Genomic DNA, 20,616 nt, shown 5'->3' on the forward strand with positions numbered 1-20,616 from the left:
GTGACAGCACAAGTGTCTGATGGTTAATTCTGAGACTCAGACACCTCTCTCCAGGTGGGCAGTGCTGGCACGGGGCACACACCCCATGAACAGGGAGCAAATGGCAACATTAGAGTTCTTATTTGACCGTTTCCACTTGATTTGCTCAGCAGGGCCCTATTATTTCACTTGGAGGAGGAAATGTACTTGAAATAACTGAAAACCACTGCATTAACTTCTTAAAATCCTGCTGAGGGCTTGGCTGCCCTGTGATGCCCCAGTGCAGGCTCTCCTCTCCCACATTGTGCACACCCCATTCAGGTACAACAGGACTTTGTTAGCTCTTTAATCAGTGATAACACACAAGTGGCCAGGAGTCAATCTGTTTAGTTAATGGGTCCTTTAATTTTTTTGCTATATTAATAAAAAAGTGATCCAATTTATCTGTTTCCTTATGGAGTAACTATTCAGAATTTAAGAAGCAAATACACCATATCCATGAATTGTTTATCAATGCAACCATGATGATGTATATATTTGCACAATCTGAAAAATTGGTTTCTTCATCCAAAATGCCGACGCTGGAAGGATGGGAAGCAATTTAGGATAGGAAAAAAAAAATTCTCTTACCCTCATCTTCTCTGAGTGGGCTGGGAAGACAATCAAATCTATAAAGTCCTTGAGAGGAAAGAGGCTGAGTTGTAACTTCTTCCATGCTCAGTCAGCCAAGACCTCCAGTCCATCCTGCCCAGGGGCAGCGGGAAGGGAGACACGGCAGCGGCTCCTCCGAGGGATTTACAAACAATATTAATGGTCATTTCACAGCAGCTCTGCGAGCAGACCAACACTCTCCTGCCTCTTCTGCTTAGAACTACTCCAGTTCCAGAGTACAGAGAGGTTTAACATTAAGGCATCCATACAGCTCTGGTGTTTGCTTTCATTTAATAAAGATCAATTTACTCAAATACATGGAATGTTGGCACAAAACTAAAGCTTCTGTGGAACAGCTACCAATCATACACAAATACTCTGTGAGGTCCTCTCGACTTGCATTTCTCTGATAGATACACCACAACATGGCTTCAATAATACAAACTGAATGCTGGATCAAATCTCTAAATAATAAGTAGCAGTTAAAGTAAATGGTTTGCTTTATTTGTAAATTATGTACAGAATACATTTGTTTTTAAATTATGATGGAGCAGGAGAAAGAAAACAGCCATCATTTCCAAACCATGCTGCTTCCTTCACCTGCTGGAGATGACATCTCTCTCTGCACTGGATGCACAAAACCAGTTTGGATTTCCTCAGTTGCTGGTACACAGGCTGGAGAAACAGAGAACACTGCAGCCAAATTCAGCACTACCAGCTCCTCTACTGTCAGCAAAATACTTCTGCTAAAACTAGTTTTCTCAGGAAAGTTCTCACAATCTTTTGAAAACAAAATCAAGAAAAATACCAAGAAGGCTGTGGGCTAAGAAGGGCTTTACCTAACTATCAGATGAGGATAACTAGGAATAATCTGAGATTTGGTCATTCAACTTTTACCTGGCTTACAAAAGCAAGTTTGAGAAGCTAAACTAATTGACCAGTTATGCAAGTACCAGAAAATGATGTTTTTCAGTATGTTTGAGGACAATCTGGGCAACCTATCAATCAATAAAAAAACTGTCAAATTGATAAAACTTCCGTAAATGGATATTAATGATTAACATAGTACCGAGTAATCAAGTTAATGGTTAAAAAAAATGAAGGAACTAGATATAAAACTGTTTGGTAACATGGATATTTCAGCAAACAAAGATGCTACTGTATGGTCTATGTTTTGGTGATCAGCCAACAAAGAAAATCCAACCATTTGCACATACTTAGTCCCAAACCACAGTGAGTTATGATTTTCCATGTGAAGGCCCACTTTCGGTATCTTCCTCCTCTTCCTCCTCGCAATCCCCTTCATCTGTTTGCTGTTCCAGTTCCTCTTTTGTGATCATTTCAAAGTCGTTTCCATTGCCACTACTGTGCTGGGACCTGTCATCTTCGCGCCTGTCACTGTCAGTGTCTGAATGTCGCTCTCCTCCTGAGCCGTCTGTTCCCGAGTTCCTTGTGCCTTCTGTCTTTCCATCCTCCTCTTCCTTCTTCTCACTGTCTGATTTCTCCTCGCTGTCGTATTTTTGCTGCTTTTTGGATTCTGCTTTTTCCTCTTTCTTTAAGTCTGCTTTTGGTCCTTTGTATTCGTGTGTGTACAGGGGCCTGAAGGAGTCAATGAATCCCACATCTGCTGTAAGGTTTGGCAGGAACCAGAAGTGATGCCTTCCTCCAGTGATGAGCCAGATGATAAGGAAAAGGATGCAGCGAGCTGTGTGAAAACAAGGGAAAGTTTGGATTTTGTTACAGACACACAGAGCATACAACCATGCTGTAAGAGATGTTCACTGCTAATGCCCACCCCCAGCCCCTGGCTGGGGGGGAAGTAGTTTGTTCTTGCCATGTCTCCTCCACCCCACTAACCATGGCTCTTATCTCTCATTTAACTTTTAACCTCTCTGCCACAGAAAGCTTTACAATCCGGGTGACACCATTCTCGCCTCTTAATATGTTACTGTGTGCAGTTCTGGGTTTGTTCCGCACTTTTTTGTTCAGACACAGGCAGTAAACGAACCTGCACTACACAGGGAACACCGACAGGTGACAGGAGCCTGAGCTCTCTCTCTTCCCGTGGCACAACCGTGACACCCGCTGGCCGCAGGGAAGCGCACACAGGACCCGCCCGCCTGCGGCCGAACAACGTCCTGGGAAGCGGCACCGCCCAACCCGAGCGCGGGGAAGAGCTGGGCTGTGCCTCCGGCCTCTCAGACCCCGCCTGCCCACACTCACCGACGGCGAGGAGCAGAATGCTGGCGACAAAGCAGCCGGCGCCCACGCTGAGGTAATAAACACCGACACGCATCTCGGCTGGCCAGAGCGGGAACAGGGTCGCGGCTATAACGGCAATCACTGAGCACGGAGGGCAGGACAGAGGCACGAGAAGCATCGTTAGTTTTTCCTGGTACACGTACAGAGGTTCCAGGCTTACTGCTCATTCAAAGTAGTGCATTAGATTCAGTTAACATCTATACTATTTAGATTTCAAAAAATAAAATTAGCTGATTTGTCTTATTCTACACAAGTTCTAGGGTCCAAAATGTATCACTCATAACATAGTTCATATTTTTACATAACCCACATTTGCCCACTGGACAACTCACTGGCTAGCTTAAGGCGACAGAAATAAACTCGTGTGTACTCTGACTTACCAAGTACAAGTCCCATGGCAAAAGTTTTGAAGTGAACAGGGTCATAGATCCACACGTAGACCTACAACAGAAATGACATGGTTTGCACTCAGAACAAACTCTCTAATAAACATCTCGTGTATTCCCTCACCCAAACACTCACTGCCAGGCTGCAATGCTTGGTGCTGAGCAAAAGGCCTCCTGGTCAGCACCCGGGCAGGGCAAGGGGTCGTGATTCCTAGGAAGGGTAACTGACAGGTGATGTAATCCTGAGGAAAACAATCAGACAGCAGAACTGATGGGAAAATGAAAGGTTCTGAAACATCACTGAATCAAAGTTTGGTTGTATCTTTCTTTATTCATTAATGTTGTTCAGCATGAAGCCAAAAAAAAGCAAAAAAATAACAAGTTTCCCAAGTCCACTAAGTGGAAACAAAACATCCTGTGAGCTTTGAAAAGAAAACACTGAGACTGCACACCTGGAACAAAGGAGGCAGCTGGAATGCTCACTGCAGGTTCTGTGCTGGGCTCAGATCAGTGGCCCTGTACCCTCTGTCCCACAGCACTGTTAGCTCTATGTCTACAGTGGCAACTCTCAGAGCCAAATATTTGTGTGAGAACTGTGGATCCATTTGAATCTGAGCTGCTCAACCTATAAATGAAAACTTCTTGGTAAAGTGCAGGATTTTCTGAACGACAAAAATCTGTGGGTTTTTTTCTTAGCAAACTGAAGAGTTTGAATCCGAGCCTTTAACTATGAAAAGCAGCTGCTGGTTACTAGAAACCAGCAACCCTCATTGCAGATGTGTCAATACCAACTACCAGAAAGGCACCTGGGAGGCAGCAGTGATTCCGTGTGGTGCAATAAATATTTAACATTCTGCTTCCCACAGGGTGCCAAAGTTAACTGTATTCAGGTGCAGCTGCTGCAAGTGAGCTGCTCTGGGAGCCCAAGCAAGCTGAAGATGGTGACTGGCAATAAGTGTGTGATATCCAGTGTTTGTAAGTGCAAAATAATGAGGGAAAGGAAAAAACCCAGCTCTAATGCAAATACATAAGAATTGCCTCTAAATTAGCTACTACTTAAAAAAAAAGCTTTTGTGAATTAGTTTTAAAAACTGTCAGCTCATTAATAAACAGAGATGTAACTGATGTTACGACAAGCAGTAAATACTGTGGTAGTGCAGATACTGCTCTGCAGCCTCATTTGGAATGGGCACTTCATGTAGAGACAACAGGGAGGATCAGAGCTGGGTGTGAGTCCACATGAGATGGGATGAAACAGAACAAAGCAAGTGTAGAAGAACTGAGAAAGTAAAATCAAGACACAAAGAGGAAACACATTTTCTGCACAAGTGATTTATTTACAGAATTTGCTGCCATGTATGTTTTATAACCAAAGGAACACAAGAATCCTGGGGGAGACTCCAGTACAGCCACACACAGCATCAACACAGCACAGAAAACTTACCACTTATCCCAAACCTGAGAAGTACAAGTGTGACTCTGTACATTACAGAGCTGGTAAATAATTAAATTCTTTGTCTTCCAGAACACAGAAGTATTTAAGGCCACAATTTCAGTGGTAAAGCCAGGATGAGCATTCAGGAATGCCAAAGGGTCACCTGTCTGCTCAGATCACAAAGCCAGGCAGGTATTTTTTATTTCCCTTCCTGTGACTGAACATGGTGTCCTGTAAGGCTGGTTTGGCTTAGAACAACTTTGGCATGGCAGTGGCTGTGGGATAAGCTGTGCTGGAGGGACTTCAGGAGTCTTTGTCCCACCCTCCTGTCCCAGGCAGGGTCAGCTCCACCAGCCCCTGAATCCACCCTGAGGACAAACATTTCACCTCATGGCCACCAACACCTCAGCTACTGGTAAGGAAGTTTTCTTTGGGATTTTTTTAAAGTTACTGCCCTCTGTTTACCTGTCTTTAACCTCCTTGAAGTATCTGAAAATCTGTTTCAAGATCAGCCACCACATTTCCATTAATTTTTCTTTCAACATGTCAAGAAGGAGTTTGCAGAAATCTAATAAATTACAGTATTGTCTGACAGCAGCATGGTGACACCCAAAGTTGAAAAGCACCATAAATCTTACCTCATTTCCATCCAAGAAAACTTGGTCTTCATGTGGCTCAAGTTTAAATTTCCTCTTAGTTTCCTTTTTCTTGGGTGTTCCTGGGGTGTCATCCTGAAGACAAACATAAATATTTTATCTATATCTTATATATATCATATATATTATATATATTTTTTATATATATATATATATATAATATTAAAACACACATACAAACCATTATATATAAAAATTCCAAAAATTAATGGTTTTATTTTTATATTTAATATTGTACATTATCTTTACGATATATTTTATTTAATTTATAGTACCTGTTAATGTATTTAATCTGGTAACTTTTCACAAACTTATGATCATGTTCACACTTTTTTTGGTTTTTTTTAAGTAAAGATACTTTATTTCCTTCTGTTCTTATTCATTATCAACTGGGCACCTCAAAAATCAAGGAAAATTGTAAGTAAAGAGAAATCTCATTTTTAGTGTCTAAGGACTAGTCCATGACTTCAGGATTACACTGTGGCATTAAATGCCTAGCACAGCTGGGCTGATATTAACTGGAAGTCTGTAGAGGGATCAAGAACAGTGAACAACACTTCACCATCACTGACTTTGTTAGAATTATTTGCTATTTTAGTGCCATATTTACCAAATGGATATCCTGGCAGAATCAGTTTCTGCCCATTTATTCTTTGTCTTCCTCACTCTCTTTCTGGATCTTGTGCTTCCTCTTCTCTGTCTCCTGTTCGCTTCTCTTTGCTTACTTCGTTGTGAGAAATTAACTTTGTGGTTTTGGTTGTGTGTTTCATTCAAGTTCCTACCCACTGGCTTATATAATCCACTAAATATCTGTTCAATAAATAATGACTAGTTTAAAAAGTAACATACATTTAATAATGTACCTCCCCTGATGACAGTGGAAAGGAGGAGTTAGTTATTTTCATAATCAGCATTTTGCACTACCTCAGGGGTTGGGTAATCTTACACTGGGCTGGGACTGCAGTGGGATTGTCCTGTTTCTAACTCTTGTATTCACCATTTAGGTTTCTCTGGACAGCCAAACCTTTGTAGACAGACTGTAACTCTCAGTAGATGTGCCATTATTTCACTTAGGAATGTCTGAATGGGAACAACTTTGGCCCAGTATCCTACTAACTCTCACTGATTCAGAACACTGAATGTAGAAGAAACACCCTATTCACTCATCAAGTTTCTCCTCAGCGTTCCAACATTTTAGAAATTCTGTTCTGCTAATAATAAATAATAAAACCAATCAGGAGTGAAAACAAACCCAAACCACATTAAAACCTGCACCACAGTTGCAGTTTAAACTTGGAAGCTCAAGTGCAAGGAAGCAGGATGCAGGCAGTCATGGAAGCTGTTACACAGCCTGTTACAGGCCCCACATACCAAATGTGACATTCCAAACATTCCAGCTACCAAACACTGCAAAACTGTTTTGTTTCACTGGTGCAGCTGCACTGGTTTGGATGTTTGGCCACATGCACATGTGTCATTCTATGGTAACTGATGTACACAGCCTCCCTGCCTGCTGCCACTGGAGAGAAACAGGTTTTGATTAACTCAGCCCACATTAAAAGATGACCAGGTACACAAAGGCCAGCTGAAACCTCTTTTTTGATCTAGACCAAAACAAGACAAATTCAAAAGCTAACAACAAAAAAAAAAAGCATAATTTAGAGATGAAAACGAGAAAATCAGGCATGGCATGTTTTAGAATAATCAACTTCTGAGCCAGTGCAATGTTAACAATCTGTTGATGAATTTGTTACAGGTTTGTGTCTTTGTACTTACCTTCTTACACTCATCTTTTTCACCATCCTTTTTCTTTTCCTTTTCTTTCTCCTTCTTCGTTTTTTCATCTTTGCCACTTTCCTTCTTGCTCTTTTTCTCCTCTTCTTTCCCACTCTCAGCCTTTCCTTTTTCCTTTTCTTTCTTGGTATCCTTGTCAGGTTTCATTTTCATCACTTTCAACGCTCGATGAAAGAACTGTTTTTTCAGGAGTCTTAAAATGAAATAAGTTAAATGATTCATTTAAGTGCAGCTGGGAGAACAACATTTACACTCAATTATGTTATCAGACACCATTCTAGATTATCTCTCTAACATAATCATGACCAGCATGACTGAAAGGCAAGGTCACAATCATCTGCTCTATTTACAGCTACACACACCAGACCTACTTATCCCATGTCTTGCCTGTTGCTTTGCTTTTTTTGGTTCATCTGTTCAAAACTGGGTAAAAACTGTACTTTTCTGAAGCAGCATTTTGCAGATTTAAATGAACACACAAGATGTAGGATACAGCAACCCACCAGATCCATTTAATTATCTTTCCCATTAATGCAATTCTTGCACTATTTATTTTCAAGTTCATGTCAATGTATTTCATAGCAAAAATAAGGAAGTGGACATACAGATCATTAAGATCACTGGTAAGTGATGCACAATGAACAGAACTGCTCTGTTGAAACTGTGGTACCTGTGCCAAGCCTTCCCTTTCTGTCAGCTACAAACAGACCTTATTGCAAGTGCATATATTATCTATTTATGTATGGAGACATGAAGACATAAATATATGGCAAGCAGGGCACCAGGATGTACTATCTGGTATTCTTAAGGTGGTCACCAACTAGAAACATCCTTGAAAGGAGCACAGCCGAATTCCCAACAGGAAGAGCAGCACAGAATCCTGCTCCTCAGACATCAGGGACAGAGAGATTTGAGAGCTCTGACCCTACTGACTTCAAATATTGGCAAAATTCAGGAAACTCTGGTTCACCTTGCTGCCCCAAGCAGTGCAGTGAAAGCATGGGAGAGTTCTGGGAACAAAAATCATGAAACCATTTCCACCCTCAAACACAGCAATATAAATCATTACAATCATTATTTTTGCATACATCCTGAAGTTTTAGGATGCACAAAAAACCCAAGTTACATTGGTTCCTAAATAACTCTGACATCTGGAGAACTACAGCCATTAACGACACTGCAGAAGTAGCCTGGGTCATACCTGTTGCAGTAATCAACTACAGACTCTCGGGTTGTAAAGAGAGCCTCCTCTCCTTTCTTTGCCTTTGCCCATTTAGAATCCAGGAGGCAATCCACAGCTTTGGAAGCTAGAGGGGGAAAAAAATGAATTAAAAATGCATTCAAATTAACATTATTTTTAACATTTAGTCTATATTCCTTCAAATACAGTCTGTTCTGGTGATGTTCCACATATTTTTAATCTTTCAAGTAAGACTAGTCACTATTCTGAAATATATTCCTCTTGACATCACACACCTTTAAAGCACAGAGTGAAAAGTTTACTGCATTTACTCCAGGCTAGTGAGATTCATTTTATGGCTTCCTAATACCTAGTTAAGTTTTCAAAACCAAACTGTAGGATCAGTACTTATTAGATAAAGTACTATTAATAAAAATAAAACAGCCTCTCCCACCCTCCAAGTGCAATGTTAGAAGAAAGCTGAATTCTCTAGTTAAAAGCAACCCTACCAATAAAATAATCAACTCGGTGGCCCATCATGTTGGTGGATTTTGTTGGACAGTTGAAGCGCAAGTATTTAGCAACAGCCTTCTCCTCCTTGAATGGCTCACCAACTTCCTACAGTGGGAAAAGTCAAAAGTTATTAATACAGTTTTAAACACATAAGAGAATCACCCATTTGGGCTTAAAAAATCAGATACTGCAAAGTCTTGTTTTCATTATTTAATGACACATTAAACAAATAAAATATAAAGGATGTGAAAATAGGTCAAGTCATTTTTCCTGAGAACTTTCTCTCTACAGGAAGCAAAAAAGCAGCAAATCTCAAGTTAGATGAACTGAAGGGAAGGAGGACAAACTCCTTCAGCAGATCTGTAGAAAGAGCAAACTAAAGGAAGGCCTAAGAGGAAAGCAGCACATGGGAAGCTGCTTAAGGTACACAGCTGGGATGGAAAGAGTTGTGAAGCTGGGAACAAAGAAAAAGCAGAGTGAGGAATGAGTGTGTATGAAATGACAGCAATGTAGGCACTCTGACAGAGCAGCTCAGATTTCATGTCAGAAGGAGAAAACCATGTTGAAAAGAAGCTGAAAGATTTGGCTAGAAACTTTCTTTGCCCACTTTGACTACAAAATGAGACTTTAGAGTACCCTTGAGGAGATTTCTTCCAATCTACACAGTAGAACATCAGGATGAAAGCACAGCAGGATGAAATTTAAACATCAAAACCAATGTTTTATGAGAAGAGAGCCCTTTGCACACATTCACAAATTCTGTGCTTTTACCACCTTGCAGAGAGGTAACAGAACTCTGAGATGTATAAGGCAGAAGGATGGAGATGGGCATTTTCCCTTATGTAAAATTAAGATCTATTATTTGCAAGCAGGGAATGGAAGAACTTTCTAATGTTCCTGCTTCACAAAACCATACGTGAAAAAACCCATAGGCTGGGATATTAAACTAACTTATGCTAACTGCCTCAAAATACTTTTCTGTAAATTCTTTTAATCCATAAGGTTTAATTCTCCAACTCCCCCCTGCTACTTGTGGATCAGCAGCACAGAAACATGGGGCAGCTTTCCACACTGCAGTGCCTTTTCTGTACCTGTTCCTCTCGTGCTGCCTGAAGAAATAGATTGTATCAACCACAAATCAGATTCATCACTTACAGGAATAAAAGTTTCAGAGTCTATTTAAAGACCTAATATTCCTAAAGGTCAATAAACATATATAACCTCCATTACTGCTTTTAAGATGCATAATCATAATATCACAAGCAGCATGTTAAATGGAAATGCAAGGTGAAATAGCTGTGTTTACACCCGAATAAAAGCTTCAGATGGTAAGAGTTGTTAATTTTCAACTGCTAACTTTCAAAACCAACTGGTTAATGAGTATCCTTCTAGAGGAGACTGTTGCTTTCCCTGTCTGAAGAGAATTTTGAAGAGAATAATACAGACAGAAGGTATCCAAATGACCAAAAGACTCCATAGCCCTTAATTCTGAGACTTTTTAAAAAATCCTCCATATGATGAAGAAATATGCTCACTCACCAGGTAGTTTCAAAAATGTGCCCAAATTAGCCCAGATGATCCTAACAGTCCTCAAATGGATATTACCTCCTGCTGCATGTTCAATCCATTTTCCTAATTTCTACATTTAAAGAAAACTATTTCCTGACAGTGCCATGTATGCACATAATATATGTTCTGTGGTTTCAGGTCCTCTTACATGGTACAGTTACACCAGTAACTGTAAATTAAACCAAGCCACCAAATTTGGTACCACAGTAATTGAACAGCAACAAAAGGGGCTCCAATGCACTGAAATAAAACAAGTGACTGTGTCTCATCATTGCCAGTGGGGTAAGGCACCAGGAGACCCAGGAGACTGGGGACTGCAGGCAGCAACTGTGTGTGAAACGCTGCTTTTCTAGTAATTCCTGTCAGCAAATGAAATTTGGAACAATTCGCAGGGCAAATGTTCTTCACAGCACAGACTGTAAGACAGAGAAACTGCAGATATTCTCATCAGTGTTAACTCCTCTACTAAGGTGGTTTTTCTCCTTCTTCCTAAAATATTTATGATCTTGCTGGGTCATGTGATGCACTACACAGGCAGGGGCTGGCACCAGGAGATTTTTTTTATTGCTCCTTTCTCTCTATTGCTTTGTGAGGGATAGTTTCATAACAGCCCAAACAAAAAAAGCTTCCCAGTGAGAGAGACTGCCACAGTTTAACTGAGCTCATTCTGAGAAAGTGTCCCCTGCAATTTAATCCCCATTTTTCATCCTATTTTCATCCCTTTGTTTGCAGAGCCAGGCTTCCGTTAAAATGTGAAAATAAATGACTGACAGAAAATAATATATTCCATCAATAAATGAAATCAATCAAAGCAATGGTAAGTTCATTACCCTAGGCACAACTTCTAAAAGTTGCAGTTCAACCAAATTTTGTGTTCATTTTTAAAAGTAGCCCATGTTGTCACTAGACAGCATGTAAGATTTACAATCCCTGGTGACTTACAAACTCTGGCCATTAAAAATAAAAACAAACCAAATTTCTCACTTGTCTAGACAGAACTCCACTACTGACAGAAAAAGCAGTGCTCAGCCTAGTGACTTGGTAGAAATGCAAAGACATTTTAAATTTTTAAGAATAATTCTCAATCACAATTCTGCCCTGTATGAATTCATAGAAGGACAATCAAACCCAGGGACCTTCCAGTCTCACTGAAGTGAAGGGAAAGTCCTAATCAAACTTACCATTATCTCCCAAATCAAAGAACAGCACAGTCCCTGCTGGACTTCAATGCATGGATGCAGTTCCCAGTTAATTCAACCCCCAGCTGGGACTGCAGCACCAGAGAGGCCTGAACACATCAAAATAACATCTGAACCGAGCCATTGAATTCATCCCCTCAGCTCTACCCAAGCACAACTTATTCAGGTTTTCCTACTCCTGGAACACTCAGTGGATGACAAAAGGGCAGAGCACATTCCTGGTTTGAAAACTGCACTCATTTTATTCCCTCTTTGCATCACAGTTGCAAGAAGATGGGTATGACCCAAGACAGGCCAATTTCCTTCCACAACCCGGTAACATAAACAGGGTTTCTGGAAAATCAGAGGGGGGTAAATGATGAGTGTCACTAGCAAGACAAGTTATTCCATGTGCAGCCAAATGCATTACAGGGATTTATGTTCCTCTCTTTCAAAAGGGTCATCAAAATTCTTTTATTTCAATGAAACAATATCTAGTTGATTTCTTTGCTCTTAGATTTTCAGAACACCAGCCCTCAGAGCAGACTTCTGAAGCCTAATAGTTGATACAGTTTTCAGATAAGGAAAAGAAGAAATTTAAGCACATTTATCATGTGGTGCCTGTTTTTCAAGCTGAGAGGCTACATCAAAAATGACACTGTGTCAGGTCAGGTTCCATTCCACACACCTCATTATAAAGACTCTACAACTGCATCAGCCTACTACTCTTCTCTGAAAGTGCTGAGCACGTCACAACTTGGGCTGAACTGCAGGATTATCTTTTTCCCTTCCCTGTTGACTGTCACGATCTCAGAGTGGATGCTCTGTAGCAGGGTACTGGGTGCTGCTGAGATATTTGTACTTTGCCTAAAATAAACCAACGTGCCATAGACAAAGAAAAAGCACAGAATTTGGCAGGACTGGAGTGCGGAGGGGGAAACAAATACACCATGGTGTTAGGGCTTGTTCTTAGGACATCCCAGTTTTCTTCAGTGACTAACAAACACAAACTTGTCTGACTCCTGCACTGATGACCAGAACAAGGACTGCCCCAGGTCTCTTAAAAGAAACTGTGGAAGAGCCATGTGGAGAAACCAGTTATTCTGGATTACCATGGCCATGTGCTGGCCACAAAACATTAACTTTTCTTTACAGAAAAAAATTAGCAGATGTATTGCAGCCCATATCCTATGAAAACAGAAGTATCTGTTTTCTTCCCTCTTTCTTTTAAACCACTGCTAATTTTTTTGAGCAAAAACATACAGAACTCTGTAAACATACAGAGTTCTAAAACAGATCCAAGGAGCAATGTACAGTATTTTGAAGCCAAAACACACCAGCTTCAGTCCCCTTCCAACCCCAGGTCAGCTGTTCCGACTTTTTCCCTTCCCACCTCCAAAAATGTAACTCAAGATTTCCAAGAGACTGATTCTTGTTTTAATGACAACTCAGGTTGCTTACTTTTCATTCCCATTTTTCAACTTTTTTTTGCCCCCTTGATCTTTGTTTCTTCCTCCTCTATAAGCTGATACCACTCAGCTTTCAAAGACATATTTAACCAGTCTCCTTTGTTATCATCCCATTCATCTTTACTAGAATTTATGAAGAAAATAAAGCCAAATGACCAAGCTGGAGTAAAATATGCATTACTGGAAAACTATTGCATTGTCCTTTCTGCAGATCCTTTTCAGAGTCATTCACACAAAACTGCAGCACAGGAGCAGCAGTGTAGTTCTGCAGCTGTGCATTTTCCTTCCAGCAGAACCCAAATCATAACAGGACCCAGCTGTAGGCTACAAGAGTTAATGATTAGTAGATGTCCTTCATCAGGAGAATCTCAGAACTTGAATCAAAGGAAAAAAGTCAACAAGGAAAGTACCTGTCATTAATGGCACTGATGCCACCTCAGCCATCAATTTGCAGTGAGATATTGACCCCAAACTGCCCAGCAGCTGTTTTCTCTCTTTTCATGAGCAGTATTTACGTGCATTAACATTTCTGGAGTGCAGAACATAGCAACAAGGTGCGACGCCAAGCGCTGTTAATCCCAAGGCAAAGATCAGCCCAAAACCTGACACGGGCAGACTAAAACTGTGCACGTGGAATGCAGCCAAGGTAATGAAAACTTAATGCCTATTTAACAGTCAAACTGCAGAGCTGCCAGCACAGTGCCACGTGTTACCCGGCCCAAAGGAAACAGCACTGAATGTTTTGTGGTTAAGTGAATATTTCAGGACACATATGGAAAAAAAATATAGTTCCAAGACGTGAAGTAGCTTTGATCAGGTTGCTGGAATAGCAGGCATTCAAAGGCATCTCCCATCTTTTGAGATGTATTTTGTCTAAAATAAAGATTAAATTAGCCATTAGACAACATATGTTGTTTTTCTGTCAGTAAGTCCTTTATACACAGCAAGCATTCTTGATTTCAGACATTTGAATCACGTGGGAGCCACTGGGTAAGCAATCTGCATCCTACAGACCAGCCTCCCTTCATTACTGCATGTCTGAATTAATCTCCGTGTTGATTACAGTTAACTGCCATCAGGAATGACACTTGGAGAATTTTACCTCTGAAATATCTTTGCTCAAACTTCTGAAATTAAAATTTTTGCAACTTTTGTAACTTTCAGAGGAAGAGTCTAAGCTATGCAACACACATTGGGCAATGTGTCTTTTGATGAAAGTGCATTCCATAAAACACATCCTTCCTGTGACTGCTTCTGATGGGAAACGTGGAGCAGGCTAGACAGAACTTTGAACTATTTTTCATGTCTAGCTATCTGACATAACTACCATGATTCTAATCTTGATGGCAGGCATAAAATCCTACAAAAATTCATTCCAAACACAGGTTCTGCGCCCATGGTTTTTCTAATTGAACTCCATTACATCAGTCTCATCCACAGCTAAAAACACCAACTTTTCCCAAGAACCTCTCTCCTGTCAAGAAATACAGGGTATTCTGATGTCAGACTTGTGTGCAGTACAATATATTATCTCTTTAGGGGAGCAACATCACCTTAAATTAAGTACACTCTGCTACAACACTTGAAGCACCTACGACTAAAAATCCCACACTTGATTTTAAAAGAAGACACTTGCAGCATGAGCCGGAAAAACGTGATAATCATACTGCAAATACGACAGTAAAGTTCAAAAAGCTCGAGAAAAATAAAATCTAAAACCCACTACCAAGAAAAGTATGAGTTGTTTTATTCACTGACCATTTAAGAACACCCCTTGAGCATTCACCAGCATTCTTTGTCCGCTGTCTTGTCTTCCCATTGTTGTTGACCTACACTAGGAACCTATGATGATACACATTTACTTGCATAATTATATCACAAATTTAGGCCACGACCTTAAGTTTTAAAACCCAGACGATTTAATTACTAACAATCTGGTAAATACTTTTACTGCTACCAGGCTGTAAATTAAGTGTGTTTAACTGCCTGCAAGACCACAGCCTTGGGTGTTATACAGACATTAAATTACGTTTCAATTTGGTTTGATGGGTGCTTTGTCATTGGAACAGGACAACCTATAAAAATCTTAAAAGGAGAATAATTCTGTGATGCTTTGCAATATTTCATTGAATGCTGTGATGGATAGGGCTCGTTCAACAAGACTTTGATTAATGACTCCTTGCATTTCTCCCCCTACCTTGCTAATTGGAATTAAAGGGAAAAAAGGAACCTTTACAGGTACAGGCAGATCTCCATCTTCCTGGGGGAAGGGAAAGTGGGCTGGGAAAGGGAAGGCTAAGAAAGGAGAGAGGGCAGCCAAACAGAAGGGTGATATATTAAGCATACATTGTTGAATGGCTCTGTGATCTCTCCTGTGACTATTATCTGCTCTTACAGCAGAGCAATAAACCCAAACAAACACTATTTAGGCCGACTGTTGATAACACATAACAGTAACGAGCGTTATGGTCACTGATACTGTAAGTACGCCCAAAACATGCCCTAAAAACTCTGTAAAACTCCATGTAAAAATTACACCCCGACATACCAGGCTCCCAGGTAAGTGAAAACACCAAAGCAGCCCTCGGTTTGTCTCTCAGTGCCACCACACAATTATCACTACATTTTAACACGATCTCAAAGCTGATTAGGTCTATTTATAGGCGTGCCTGTTTGTTTATGTTTTCCAGAAACAAATTTCCTTTCCTTCCCGCATCATTTCCTGCTTGGGGCACGTTTGCTTTTAAGATGCTTTTACCATCTGTCCCACGTCTCCTGCTTACGATCCCTGGGCCGGACACGCTGGGTGAAGGTGTAGCTCCTGGGTGTTTTGGTGTTACCCGCACTAAGCTATTGTTCGACACTGATAACCGGGGAGATCCTGAGTATAACACGGCGATTAAAAATGGGGAACAGTTCCAAATGTCATTTTTTGGTCATGGAGAGACGAAGAACTTGAGGGCGCAGAGCCCATGGGGATGAAGCAGGGGAGCCTCTGATGTGCCGGGGGGCCCCGCTGGCTGCCCCTCAGCCCCGAAACGCTCCTCCTTGAGCTCCACCATTCTGTTTTCACAGTGTTTACCAATCTGCTAGAAAATTCTGAGGAGAACCTGCCAGCCTGGGCTCCGGCCCCGGCCTGAGGGGCTCCCGGTGCCCCGAGACTGGGGCGCACTCACCGCGGGCCGCCCGCAGCCGCCACCTCGCAACAGCGTCGGGCGGGAAGGCCGCGGGGAAAGCCGCTCTAAGCATGGAGAGGGGGAGCCACCGGGCGGGGAGGGAGAGACAGAGAGGAGGGGGAGTCTCGGGTACCTGGACGCGCTTCCTGTGCCTCCGCCGCTCCGCCATGTTGTCCCCGTCCGCTCCGCCGGTGACGCGCGCGCGGGGGGGGGCACTGGCCTCGCGAGAGGCGGCGGGAGCGAGCGGAGGGGCGGGAAGGGGGCGCGCCCGCAGCGCCTCCGCCCGTCACCGCCCCTCGGCGACCCGCCGTGGTCACTCACAGTGTTTTCTCCGTCCCTCAGCGACCCGCCGTGGTCCCTCACCGACCCGTCTTGGTTCCCCTCTGTCCCCTCAAAGCCTCGTTCCACCCCGGTCCCTCAGAGCCTCATCACGCCTCAGCGCCTCGGTCCGTCACCGCCCCGCAGCGGCCCGACTCAGTCTCTCAGTCCCCTCCATCCCGCCTCGGTCCCTCATTCAGTTCCTCAGTCCCCTCCGACCCGCCTCGGTCCCTCATTCTCTTCATGCCGCCTCAGAGCCTTGCCCAGCCCTAATCCCGCCTCAGACCCCCACCACCTCCCTCAGCCCGCCACAGCCCCTCAGCCCCTCACCGCCTCGCCTCGGTTTCTCAGCCCCTCACCGACCCCCCCTCAGTGCCCTCCCTTCACAGAATCACAGGACTGTCAGAGCCGAAAGGGTCTCTGGAGATCATCCAGACCAACTCCCCTGCCAAGGCACGGTCACCCAGAGCAGGTGACACAGGAACGCGTCCAGGTGAGTTTGGAATGTCTCTACAGAGGGAGACTCCAAAACTGCCCGGACAGCCTGTTCGAATGCTTTGCCACCCTCAATGTTAAGAAATTAATCCTCATGTTGAGGTGGAACTTCTTGTGTTTTACTTCATGGCCAGTGCTCCTTGTCCTTTCACAGGGCACCATTCAGAGCCCCTCAGCCCCTCTCCCCCCTCAGCCCCTGACCTTGCTCCAGCTCTGGCTGTAAAAGTCTGTTTAAGTTTTGATACACTGAAATAGGATGTAAGGCTTTAAAGATGCTCAATACAGCACCTTTGTTAACTGATACTTATTTAAACAAAGTCATTACTCAGACCCCATATACTTACAGAATTAGATTCAGAAAGCAACCTATATAAAGCAGAAGGGCCTTTTGCCAGAGGTTGTCCCACATACTTGCGCTATGAGGTCACTGGAGTTAGCAAAGCGTATAATCTTTTATTCAATCTCTGTGTTTCCAAACCACACCCTGGCACTTTGAGATGGAAAAGTATGTGCAGTGCTGCATTGTCTTGTCCAGTCTCCTCAAATCTTGTTGCCCCTTTCTGTTCCTATGATTTGGAATTCTCAGATTGAAAACTGGGCAACTAAGAACCTAAAAAAGCTTCCAGCAGCATATTTCCCCCTCAGTTTCAGTGCCAGGTTTTGTGCTCTTTCTGGTATGACATCTTTTTCTGTTGAATGTTTTCCTTTTGCTGTTGCTGGGCAGAAAATCTATACAAGTTACAAATTAAGCTGACTGACTGCAGAGTAAGTGAACTAGAAAAGTGTAATTCAAAAGATGAACTTCTAGGTAGAGGGAATTGAAGCTTTTATGGTTACAATAAAACAATGCCTCGTAAAAAGCAGGCAGACTGCATTTATTAAAAAATACATGCTTTAAGTTGGCAATAATTTTAACAGTGATTTCATGCGCTTGACTTACAGTAATATAAAAGCACATCTGACATGGAGGCTTTCTTGCAGAAGTAGTTTCAGCCATCTGTAACTTACAGATGCTAATAATACATGATGGCTGCAGTAAGGGCTTTGGCATGGTGCAGCTCTGAGCCCTCTGCTCTCCCTGCACAGGCACATGCAGAGCCTCAGCTGTGAAACTCTCCCTGCTCCGTGGCAGATGCACTCTGGCCTCCTCCTGAAGGGTGCAATCACCTGATGGGTCATCATCCCTCATACTTCTACTCTTGGGCTCTTTTAAGGTCCTAGATCTTACTCCTCTATGCCCTCTGTCTCTTTGAATCTATTGCTGATTCACAAACCCACCTTTAATGCTCAGCTCTTCATTTTGCAGGGGTTTTTTTTGGCATGGTATGTTATCTGCAGTACATCAAGATATTTGCTGCCAGAAAAGCACCTTGGATATCTGGTTAGTGTCTCTTCTTTTTTTTTTTTCCTTTTCCCCTATAGAAATTTTAATTCATCTTTGTAAAACACTGAATTGCAGGAGCTCTTCCCAGGAGAGCTGGGCATGGAGCAGCACAGGGAACAAACCCATCACTTCAAGTAGATCTCTAAGGAAGGACTGAGGGATGGAAAATGGGCAAGGGAATGTGTAAGGCTGTGAATGGTGATTTCTTACCACTCCAGACTACAGAGCAGATCATGACTGAGTCCCACATGGAACAAGTTTATTCTCAGTCATCAGAGTGGCAGAGCAGGAGAGAAGCAAGTGGCTGAATTCCAAGAAAGCCATGGAGTGGAAGTGAAGGTTCATACAGCTTGTGTTTAAGGTTAGTGTGTCTGTCAGCTGTGGGGCAGGCTGCAAAAAGAAGCATTGCAGAACTAGGCAGTGAAGACACAGCCCATAAAAGGCCAACTACCATTGTGATGATTGTAGATTCAGAATTACTGTTGAGAAGGATGTTGCATACAAGTGGAGTGGTTTCCTCTTTCAACTGAAGCCAAACTAACAGCATTTCATTAACTTCTTTTCCCTCTTCTTTACCCCAGCTGTGTGATCTAATACAGCAGTATGGATGCTGGAAGCTTGGCTCAAAAACCAGCTGGATACATTGATGGAACAAAAATACTTAATGAGCTACCATTAAATGTAGACATCACCTCTGTTTGTCTGAGAGACAGAACCCTGGAAACAAAGGAATTATCCTGAATTCATTATTGCTTTGTTCCTGTGCTCTCATTTAGGTATCTTCTCTTGGCCCCTGGGGCAGGACACTGAGTTAGATGGTGTTTTAATCTTTGTGGTACGTATTTTCTTATACCCTTATATTCACTTCTGTCAATTTTTTGGCCTTTGTGCTATGTCAGATTGCTTTGGTTCAATCATCCTGGATCTAGAAAATGGTGTGGGGTTACCACAGCTACAGCTACACCAGAAAGACAAGGCCATGTGCTGGCAATGTAATTCCTGGTAAGCATGTCACTAATTACAGGGCCTTCTGCAAAACAGACTGGAGAGACATTCAAAGTCAAAGCAAGTGTCAGTTCTGAACAAACAAACTTGCAAGGAGCTTCTCCTCTGGACACACAGATAACCCTTAAGGATTTGGGGGAGGGACATTGGAAGGAAAGGAAAGGAAGGAAAGAAAGGAAGGAAATTCCCCAGCAATGTTAGGAGCCATTTCCTCAATTATCTACAGATGGTAGCACGCTGCAGGCTCTGGAGTGACCTCCCTTTTCATCCAGTCAGCTTCAATACTGAATGGGCTCAGAATATAAAGGATATGGGCCTTGTGCTGCACAGCATCACATACTGTCAAGAAAGGTTCAGATAAAATCCACCCACAAATACATGAGTCATAACTCAGAAACATATTCCAATGTAGACATATCCTGAGTCACTTCCATCTCAAAAGCTTATAAATATTTAGTTAGCCACTTAGTTTTTAATTTAGTAGAACAACAAAGGTTTATTAGACAAATCTTCATAATTATCTTTCACTAAGAAAGTTCTTAAATACTTCTGCTCTTGCAAGTTCATTTTCCGTTCTAAACAACCCAAAATTATTAGGTACATACAACTGACAAAAATTTTAATTGAACTAAAAACTGATTTCTCTGGTTCTTCTGTAATTTGCACCTATTTCTAATATCGGCTTTGTTCACTGTAAGAATGTAAGTTCTTCTAAGCAGTAACTGGTGAGTAACTGGATACATCTCTCCTGATATGGGCTGGCGCATCAGCTCTTTCTAAAGACCATGCTGGAGTCAGTGAGGATGTACATGGACACATAAATGAAAAATACATCCATACATTTTCTGGAAGAACCAGCTGAGGTTTTGCTTATATCTCTGTTTTTGCCAGTGGCAGGAGGAGAGGATAAGAATTACAATATTTAAGGTATAGCCTTAAAAAAACCTACCTGTTATTGTTTTATAAAATCATAAATTTTTTGTTATGATTACAAGTGTTTGAGTTTAAAATATTTTTTTATGTAAGGATGCAAGTCTTGAGTTTACATCCCTCCATTTAACAGGTTGAACTAGAAGCCAGGGAGTGATTTACACACCATCTTCCACTGCAGAGTGTTCAGGGACTGCTGGAGACCCACAAATCCCAGCTGCCCAGTGCTGCTCCAG

The 20,616-nt window shown here is 42.2% G+C and overlaps 1 protein-coding gene across 1 annotated transcript; it reads right to left on the reverse strand.

Annotated features, from left to right (window-relative positions):
* Positions 1-364: 364 nt before the first annotated feature.
* Positions 365-16,519, reverse strand: SEC62 (SEC62 homolog, preprotein translocation factor). Its single transcript, XM_059855799.1, has 8 exons — positions 16,382-16,519; positions 8,853-8,961; positions 8,365-8,470; positions 7,146-7,356; positions 5,352-5,444; positions 3,273-3,333; positions 2,854-2,973; positions 365-2,335 (listed from the first exon to the last, which is right to left on the reverse strand). The coding sequence occupies exons 1-8, from the start codon at positions 16,415-16,417 to the stop codon at positions 1,869-1,871; spliced, it is 1,203 nt and encodes a 400-aa protein (XP_059711782.1). The 5' UTR covers positions 16,418-16,519; the 3' UTR covers positions 365-1,868.
* Between the last annotated feature and the right edge of the window lie 4,097 nt (positions 16,520-20,616).

This window comes from Haemorhous mexicanus, chromosome 10 (genome assembly GCF_027477595.1).
Source record: "Haemorhous mexicanus isolate bHaeMex1 chromosome 10, bHaeMex1.pri, whole genome shotgun sequence".
In the NCBI taxonomy this organism is placed as follows: Eukaryota; Metazoa; Chordata; class Aves; order Passeriformes; family Fringillidae; genus Haemorhous; species Haemorhous mexicanus.

Excerpts from the sequence above, each read along its gene's own strand:
- SEC62 (XM_059855799.1), bottom strand. The coding sequence starts at position 16,417 with ATGGCGGAGCGGCGGAGGCACAGGAAGCGCGTCCAG. Across the intron at positions 3,334-5,351 it reads TTTTCTTGGATGGAAATGAG|GTCTACGTGTGGATCTATGA; the intron begins GTAAGATTTATG and ends TTTCTGTTGTAG. Across the intron at positions 2,336-2,853 it reads CATTCTGCTCCTCGCCGTCG|CTCGCTGCATCCTTTTCCTT; the intron begins GTGAGTGTGGGC and ends GTTTTCACACAG.